General features: G+C 43.4%; 1 protein-coding gene across 1 annotated transcript; it reads right to left on the reverse strand.

Moving 5' to 3' along the window:
* Window positions 1-8075: 8075 nt before the first annotated feature.
* Window positions 8076-9456, reverse strand: LOC119883220 (putative nuclease HARBI1). Its single transcript, XM_038693782.1, has 3 exons — window positions 9241-9456; window positions 8875-9098; window positions 8076-8663 (listed from the first exon to the last, which is right to left on the reverse strand). The coding sequence occupies exons 1-3, from the start codon at window positions 9454-9456 to the stop codon at window positions 8363-8365; spliced, it is 741 nt and encodes a 246-aa protein (XP_038549710.1). The 3' UTR covers window positions 8076-8362.
* Between the last annotated feature and the right edge of the window lie 471 nt (window positions 9457-9927).

Below are 9927 nucleotides of genomic sequence, written 5' to 3' on the forward strand. Positions count from 1 at the left end.
TTCAATCAAGCGGCAACCTCCGGCTCTCACTTCCGATACCAATACGGAAGTATCTGAAACTGCAATTCATCGAGTGGCCACTTGAGGCTGGCTGCAGAAGGGAGTCAATCTCCATTGACCCCCATGTTAAAATGCCCAACTTTACAGCAGATTAAAACATGTTTACAGCCTGGTTCAAAATATGGTTTTAGTGCATTTCGCTAATATTGCCCTTTGTGACAGCTGTGAGGGGGGTGAATTTTCTTATAACTCACCTGTTTAAATTATATTAAGCCTTAAAGTTCTGCATTATTAGGGGCATGGCCGCTTTGATTGACAGGCACCTTTAAGGTTAGGGCCCGTGTCCACCAAAGCGTTTTTCAGCAGCTGAAAATGCCAGCTGCTCTTCTGAAAACGGCCAACAGGGAACGCTAGCAGGCGTTTTTTGAGGTGCAGCGTTTTTTCCGACTGCTTTTGTTGCTATGATACATAAAACCCATGGAAGTGATGTTGCAAGTAGTTCTAACTAACTCTACTTTGATGTAAAAATGATGTCAACACGGAGAAGAGTACTTGCTCTGGACAAAAAAGCGGATAGAGAGAGAGGACAGACTCGCCGTATGTGGGTTCATGAGATTTTGTGGGCGAGGAAACATCTCAGCGAGTACCGCCGTTTGGTCCAAGAGCTGAGGCTGGACGGAGCCCGGTTCAAAGAGTATTTTAGAATGAGCAGGACACAGTTTGATATTTTATGTGGAAAAATTGGACCTACCATAGCAAGGAGAGACACAAACTACAGAGAGGCCATTAGCTTGGAGGAACAGCTCTCCATTTGTCTGAGGTAAAGATGTAGGCTACTGCAGTGAAAGAAGTTACCTTAAGTAGGCTACTTAACTTAATGTTACATATCTAATTGTCTTTTTTTCTAGCAATTTGTGATTCAGTGATATAAAAAGAATTTACACATCTAAACCAATGAAGTATTTAACAATTAAAATAGTCATAGATTTTTTATAATTTATTTATAATCGATGATTATTGACCCACTGTAGCTTTTTATGTATTTATTCTTAATAGTAGGCATAATTAGTACAATAATAATACAATTAATTACATAAATATATATATATATATATTAATAATTACTTATTTATGTATTATTATTTATTTCAGGTCAATCTGTCAACAGGAGATTCAATCAAGCTTTTAGTTACAGAGTGGGTTACTGTACAGTGGCAAGAATAGTGAAAGATTTGTGTGAGGCAATATGGTCTGTCATGGTCCAGGAGTACATGCCTTTCCCTGAACAACACCACTGGAAGAGGATCGCAGGAGACTTCAATAGACTATGGAACTTCCCCAACTGCCTGGGAGTAATCGATGGAAAGCAAGTTGCAATACAGGCCCTATCTTCAACAGGGTCCATGTATTACAACTACAAAGGAAACTTCTCCATCGTGCTCCTAGCAGTGGTTGATGCGCGCTACCTTTTCTGGATGGTGGATGTTGGGGCTTACGGGAAAAGCAGCGATGGTGGGACTCTCTCTGCCTATGTTTGGCAAAGCCCTCAACCAGGGGATGCTTGATGTAAATGTAAATGCTCCGTACTTGTATAGCGCCTTTCTAGTCTCTTCGACCACTCAAAGCGCTTTTACACTACATCTGCATTCACCAATAATACACATTCATACACTGAGCCTAAGTGCTCAAACGGAAACTAACATTCACCCTCACTCATAGTCGCCAGGGGCAATTCAGGGTTCAGTATCTTGCCGGCCAACCCGCTCTACCTCCTGAGCCACAGCCGCCCCTTGATCTGCCATTCATTCCCACCTCCACCATTTACCCAGGAGTACGCCAATCCCTCGCAGGTCATGTACAATGATACCATCGAAGCCCAAAACTAGCAGCCTACTTTGGCCCTCACCACCAACCTAATGACCAGCCCTTTCGCCAGACTTCAACATGGGAACCACGGGACGACCAAATACCAGCTACCCTCCATGCCCTGATTCAAAAGGACATCACTGACCTTTCCCTTCTCCGATTGGACTCAGAACAACCCAACCTAACCCCATCAGAGGAATACGCACTACGGGATCTGCAAAAGAGACCTAACCTGGTGATAAAACTGGCAGACAAGGGCTCTGTCACAGTCCTCATGGACAGACAAGACTATGTCCAGGAGGCCCACCGACAATTAAACAACTCAACCTACTACTGACCTCTTCCTAAGTCCATCTCCCCCTTGACTGCGAAACGCATCCACACGATCCTTAAAACTTTAGTCCAACAAAAATACCTCTCCCGATCCCAGGCCGACTACCTCAGAGGCACAACACCCTATCAGCCCAGGTATTTTTACCTGCTTCCTAAAATCCATAAAGCCCCTACCTCCTGGCCAGTTCCATTCAAAATCCCACCGGGAAGCCCCATAGTTTCGGACTGTGGAAGCGAGTCCTACAGTACAACAGAGCTTTTGGAACACTTCCTCAACCCCCTCTCCGTTCAACATCCCAGCTATCTAAAAGATACTGGGATGTTAAACGACTTCCTGGATAAGGTCCGCTCCCTCACACTCCCTGAAAACTGCCTACTGTTCTCAATGGACGTGGAAAACCTCTACACTAACATTGATACACACATGGGCATGAAAGCAGTCAGATCCGTACTTGACAATAACCCGGACCCCCTACGACCAGACAACCTCCTCATGGAATTACTCCACATCAATTTGACCTGCAACGACTTTGAATTTGATGGTAAGTTTTTTCTACAGATCAAGGGTACAGCGATGGGAAAACGTTTCTCACCGGCCTACGCTAATATCTACATGGCAGAGTGGGAAAGAACGGTTTTTCCCAAGTGCCCCAAACTCCCACACGTGTTTCTTCGCTTTTTGGACGATATATGGGGAATCTGGACCCATTCCAAGGACGACTTTGACCTATTTGTGGAAACTCTTAACAACCACCATGCAATCAAACTCCTACCCGACCTGCATGAGAGCCGGATCAACTTCCTCGACACATCCACATATAAAGGACCAAACTCCCAGACGGGACTCCTGGACACCCGAGTGTCCTTCAAGCCAACTGACTCCCATGCCCTCCTCCATAGGAGAAGGTTTCCATCCCGGACACACCTTTCGTGGCATCGTGCGATCCCAACTCCTAAGATTTCAGAGGCTATGTACCAGACCGGAGGATTCAGAAGACGCCACCAGAACCCTCTTTGGGGCCTTACTTCACAGGGGTTACTCACGTTCCTTCCTCAGGAAGGTCCGGAAAGGGGTTTTACCCAACAGGGACCCACATGTGGAACCGTACCCTCAGAACCAACCCCTCATCCCCATCACTTCCATCTTCTCTTCCTTCGGCATCAAGGCACACAGGGTGCTTAAAAACAACTTCAATACAATCATACAAAAAACACCATCATTGTCGCACTACAAACTCATCTCGGCTCACAAGAAGAACCCAAACCTACGGGACTTACTGGTGAGGGCACGCCTCCCCTCGTCCACGACTCCCCTTCCAAACATTTCAGAACCTCCAGTGGTCACCAACCCCCGGACGAGGGTACGCTACTTTGCACAACAGGGGCTGGGCCTTTCCTCGCCCAACTGCGTCTATCTAATCTCCTGCAAAAAATGCAAACAACAGTACATGGGAGAAATAAGGAACACCATCAGAACAAGGTTGCATGCACATTTTCTCAACATTCGACAGGGTCGGAAAGCCCACACGACTCTGGTACAACACTTCTCCACAACCTCCGGATACTGGGACTAGAAGGGAAAAGTAATTGGTCAGATGGGCAGAGACGACATACGGAAAGAAGATGGATATGGAGACTGGGTTCCTGGCCATCTTGTCACAGGCAAGCTTTCTGCCGGGCTCTGTGGTACCTAATGTAAGGTGATGTCACACTTGGCCGTGTTTTCAGGCAGGAACAGGTTTTAGGACCCAAACGCACGACACAGAGGCAGAACAAGTACAGTTTCTGAGGATTTATTCTGGACAACAAAACTTACGGCAGAGTCCAGAATTCAACAAAGGTAGTCAACAAATACAAGTAATCCAAACGGGCAACAGAAATACTAAGTCCATGGAACAGAAAGCAAAGTCCAAACTATCCAGCAGATAATACTCCAACAAACGTCAGGGATCAGGAACAGATAGGAAACAGGCAGACACACGGCGAGCAAAAATACATACAACGAACCAGCAACAGCTAAACATAAGCAACAAACATTTAAGCACTGGCTAACGAGGAGGGCGGGAACAACACTGGTGACAAGGATCAAGGTTAACCAGGCAGGCAGAGTCCTTATTGGTTAATGCAAGAAATGGATATTGATGTAACTTTTTTACAAGAAAAGAAAAAACATATGACTGCTCTAAAATTGGAACAATATCTGAACAATGGGAAGGGATCACATCTGAAATATTTTACAGATGGTGCCAAGGAACTAGATAGCGGGAGAGCAGGATTTGGGGTGTATATAGCTCAACTAGACCCTAGGATTAGCAAGAGAATTACAACAGAGCTACTAGCAATTCTTTGGGCTGGTGGATTGAGGACGTGAAAATAAGAGAAGCCTTAATCTGCTCTGATTCTGCAGCTGCCCTGATGGCCTTGAAAGGCGGTAAAGCAAAAGCCCGTCCTGATATCATAAGTGAAATTCTAGCCGTATTATTTAGAATTACAATTAATGGTAGCAATGTTATGTTCTGCTGGGTCCCGGGACATGCTGGAATTGAAGGAAATGAAGTAGCAGACCTTTTAGCAAAATCAAGCTTAAAGAAGTTAGAGACAGATATAAATATATCATTGGGAAGAGTGGAACTAAAAGAAAAAATTAAGCAGAGTACTGAAGGGGAATGGCAAAGATTATGGGAAAATTAGACCAAGGGGAGACATTATTACTCTTTGCAATCTCAGGTTAAAAAAGTCAGGCACTGTTGGATCCAGAAGAGATTTTGTTGAAATCTGTAGGTTAAGACTTGGGCATTGTGGGTTGAATCAGTCCTTATATGTCACTGGAAAGCATCCTAATGGGCTTTGTGAATGTGGGAACTCTGAAACAGTGGAACATGTTTTGCTGAAATGTAACAAATACAATATAGAAAGGAGCTTTTTATTCAAGAGATTATCAGATTTGGGAGTTCTATCATTCCCAGTCAAATCTATATTGGGTCAAAATGAGAACCATCACTTGATTGTCGAAATAGTATTACAGTTCTTACACGATACAAGGCTATATTTAAAAATTTGAAGCAATAACGTTTTCACTATAGCGACTTCCTGAGGAGGGCAGTAATACGCCTAGAAGCGTCTAAACTGCTGTAAATCCATTTGAAGAAGAAGAAGAAGAGGCAGGCAGAGAGACAGCAGGGAAAACAGAGAGACTAGCAGGCAGGCAGATTACTGAGGGGAGAAAAGACAAGACACAAGTTACTCAACATACTATACTAACACCAACAAGGAACACAGACAGAAGCTAAGGTAAAACAGAAGAGTAATCCACTGTTACTAAGCGTCTCTTTCGTTGTCAACTTCCGTTGTGGCCCACTTCCGTTGTGGCCTTTTGTATTTGTGTTGTGGCGTTTGTATTTCCATTCTGGTTTTTGTATTCGTGTTGTGGGTGTTGTAATCGTGTTGTGGCGTTTGTATTTCCGTTGTGGTTTTTGAATTTGTTTTGTGGCTTTTGTATTCGTGTTGTGGGTGTTGTAATTGTGTTGTGGCGTTTGTATTTGTGTTGTGGCTTTTTTTGTTCGTGTTGTGGCTTTTGTGTTCGTGTTGTGGGATTTGTGTTTGTGTTGTGGCTTTTGTATTAAGCCTGAAATTTACGGGCCACCATACAAAGGAGACTGTTACTGGAACTAGATACATAATGTTATTAATTTTAACATTAACACCATTGACTGTATATAAAAATGGATGTAGCATCCGTGACGTCACCCATTAATTTCTGAAGAGCTGTTTTGAAGCTCAAAATTAGCGGAGCTGGTAGGCGCCATCTTGGCAGCGCGTAAACGCGCATCACTCCCGGATAACCAAAAATGGGCAAAGAGGTGTAGGTGGAACTGAGGTGACGTGTTGCTGAAACCACTCCCGCCTAGCTCGACATGACCGAGTTTGCTCATGCTAAGGAGCTAATGCTATATGCTACTCTGCGGTGCTGTACGGTGGAGGTTGGAACCTGCGGCCGTGGATACCAGTTTACCGATATTACCAGCTACAGTCAAGGTAAGATACTGGAAAATATTAAAATAACTCACATATCTGTTATTGACATTATACTTCCCAAGGTTTTAAATGCTTTTTAATATATAAATGTTGTAAAGTTATTTTGCAACACTAAAGTTAGATTTTGTTGAGACCAACATTAACAGTTAACTATGAATGAGTTATTAATTATCTGAAGTTTACTTAACGTTAATGTTACAGCTCAAACGAACAATTTCAAGCAAATTAATTTACATACCGTTGGTTACGAGCAGTTACGAGTCGTTTATTTGGACGTCACCTCAGTATGTTACTTGTAATAAACGTAATATGCAAACGTTAGCGGTAGAGTCCTCAGTTACATGATGGAAGCTGTATATCTTGTAAAACGTCAGCCGTGGCTGCCATCACGTTAATTAATTCCCCATACCGCTATTTTGAGTAACGTTGCTGCTGTCGGCAGGGCTGTGTGGGATTATTGTCTGGAATAGGACATTTGTGAGAGAAAGGTACTTTTTGTCAAAAGATTCATGTTGAGGTTCTGGTGCCTCCACATCTGCTACTCAAAGCTTAAACTTTGAGTCTAAAATAATGTTGCTAGTCTTGGCTACTGGACATTTGACAGCTGTCTTAAAAGGACAACATAAAAACGTTTAAAGAGTCTCCCTTGTTCCATTTTCTCCCACGTATGACAATAGTGCTGTCAACATTAAAACACTAAAGCATCTTTTAGAGGACCGTCTCAAAAAATTTGAATACTGATTAGAGAGCTCTTCTCCAGTGATTTGTGTAATTTATAATACAGAAATGTATTTTTATTCTAAAATGTTTATACATTTTGAGATAGTGGAGTTTTTATTTCCATGAGCTGTAAACCATAATCATCGAGATGAAAGCAAAAAGGGTTTGAAATGCTTCACTTTGTGTAATGAATCTAGAATATATCAAAGATTCACTATTTGAATTAAATTAGGTTAGAAAATTAACTTCACCACACTAGTTTATTTATTAAAGAATCATCTGTATTTACTTTATATTTTTTATCACCTGAAGAATTTATTACACATTTTCCTCCCAGAGTCACACTGGATCAGATGTCCCACCTGCTGCCAGAGAGCTGCAGAGACCTGGGGCCTCATTTATAAAACTTTACGTAGGAGTGGCGTACGGATGAAACATAGGACTTGCGTACACACAGAAATATTCGGATTTATAAAACCGTGCGCACGCACATCCTACGCATTTTTCCCTTAATAAATCACAATCAATTCTAAATGTAGCGCAGCTTTTGCGGCTTCATGTCACGCAAATAGTTGCCCATAAATAGTCCGTGAAACGCCCACAAGTTAATATTCATCAATTGCGAAATCATGGCAAACACAGAGAGGAAATCAAAAAAACGTAACTTCACTCAATGTGAAGTAGAAGTTATCGTTGGCGAGGTGGAAAAGAGGAGAATAATGTTGTTTGGAGGGCACAGTGTGGGCATTACTAATGCCAAAAAGGCACTTGAGTGGCAAAAGGTTGCAGACGCCGTAAATGCTGTAGCCTCACAACCTCGGACTGTGGCCGAAATAAAAGAGAAATGGTCTGACATCAAAGTCGAGGCAAAAAAGCGTCTAGCGCTCCATCGCCAGAGTGTGTCTGCCACGGGTGGGGAAAAGGGGACACCGGAGCTGACCCCTCTTGATGAGAGACTGGCGGCAATTATTGGGGAATCCCTATTAAGTGGAGTGGTGACTGAGGCGGAGGGGGACACTGACGCGCCAGATGCACCAGATGACACAGGTAAGTGAAATAAGTAAAATGAATGCAGTCAAGTCACATGTATGTAGGCTAAACGATTACAGTTTATTCATAGAACAATCTTTATTTCAGTCGCTGGGTGTTCCAGCAGGGCCAGTGGTTCAGAGGCTGCAGCTGAGCAGCCGTCTGGACCAAGCGTCTCCACGGCACGCGGCTCTCAACCCTCCAGCAGTGGACGTGTCCTCACCGATGCAGTCCTCGAAATGCAGAGGGAAGTCATTAACTCAGTCAGAGAGGTGGCAAAGGAGCTGGGCGAAATCAAGACTGTCCTAAATGAAATAAACTGCGCAATGAGGGAATTCTTGAATAAATAATATATTTTTTCCACACCTTTTCTTGTTCTTTACAAGCGACGCATCACTTCCAAACGCTGGCGCACAGCAGCAGCATTTGGCTCAAATGTCTGGGGATGGGGGTCAGGGTCGGGGCCAACACAGCAATCGGCGTCAGGGGGTAGAGGCACGTTTTTAAGCTGTGCCACATTGTGTAGAACAGCACATGCCAGCACGATTTGGCACACCTTTTCAGGAGTGTACAATAACCTCCCTCCAGTGCAGTCGAGGCAGCGCCATCTGCCCTTAAACAGGCCGATGGTGCGCTCCACTATAGCGCGAGGCTGTGGCACATGTTGTAATGCCTTTCCTCTGCATTATGTGGGTTGAGGAAAGGCATAAGCAGCCACTGTTTGAGGGGATATCCACTGTCCCTAGTGAAAGGGTTAAGACATTGAAGTACAGTAAAATGTGAAATGTCTATTAATCAAACGTACCTAGAAGCCAGCCATCACGCACAGCACCAGCCTCGAGTCTGCGTCCAACACTGCTGTGTCTTAAAATTAATGAGTCATGGGTTGACCCAGGCCACCGAGCTACTACATTAGTGAGCAAAATGTCTGCATCACAAATAATTTGGGCATTGATTGAATGGAAATGCTTTCGATTAATGAAAGCATTTTCATTCACATTCGGTGCCCTTATGGCAACATGAGTGCAGTCAATAGCACCGATTACATTTGGGAAACCGTACATAGCTGCAAATTGAGCTTTCTTGTTTGCCTGTTCACCCGCCGTGTATGGAAACTTTATGCAATCATGGGACAAAGCTATTATGCCTTTTAACACGTCTGGCATTACCCGGCTAAGGGTCGGCAGAGATATACCTGACCTGTCAGCCAATTCCCTCTGAAAAGTGCCACTCGCCAGAATCCTAGTGTTGTCTGACTTGAAGTGGGACTGGCACGGCGTGTTTCCTCCGAGTGCTCCTCTGTAACGCTGGGCCCAAAAGACCACAGAGGTCCAACAGGACGGCTCGAGGAAGTCGGAACCGGCTCATAAGCCACTCGTCCTCATTTGCCAGCAAGTCTTCTTGCTGTCTGAAGATGCGTTCACTCCGAATCCTTCCATTTGCCACATCTTCTAAGAGCGCAAGATCAGCCATTGTGCGTCATTACACATTGTGATGGGGCATTTTATTTCCATCCATTTAATTGCATCTGACAAACTACAGATGTCGGTTATAATCTACTTGGAAATGGGAAATAGTTCAGCGCAAATGTAATTTCTTGCAGCTTTCTCAATGGTTGAGACATATATGTCATACGTTATTTTATCAAAAATAAAACAAACTAAAGGTATATGCATGAATACCATGATTCCGTAGCTGATGAAGACATTTTTACTATGAAAATAACTTTCCCCAGTGGACAAATAATATCTATCTATCTATCTATCTGACTGACTGACTATCTAATTGCATCTATATCTGCTCCGCCAGACGGACACATTGGCGAGAATATCAGTTTTGTACATTATTTTGTTCTGTTTACCATCTTATTTATGAGGATGAATTGTATAACATGCCAATATTATTGCAGAACATATTTCACTTTTCTTTTTGGAAATATGTGTT

This window comes from Micropterus salmoides, unplaced genomic scaffold (genome assembly GCF_014851395.1).
Source record: "Micropterus salmoides isolate LMB-PRFRI ecotype aquatic unplaced genomic scaffold, ASM1485139v1 Ms_hic_scaffold_3, whole genome shotgun sequence".
Taxonomy (NCBI): Eukaryota; Metazoa; Chordata; class Actinopteri; order Centrarchiformes; family Centrarchidae; genus Micropterus; species Micropterus salmoides.

Coding starts and splice junctions, on each gene's coding strand:
- LOC119883220 (XM_038693782.1), bottom strand. CDS start 9,456: ATGGCTGATCTTGCGCTCTTAGAAGATGTGGCAAATGGAAGGATTCGG. Junction 9,099..9,240: donor CCGTGCCAGTCCCACTTCAA/GTCAGACAACAC, acceptor GATTGCATAAAG/TTTCCATACACGGCGGGTGA. Junction 8,664..8,874: donor GTAGTAGCTCGGTGGCCTGG/GTCAACCCATGA, acceptor CACATAATGCAG/AGGAAAGGCATTACAACATG.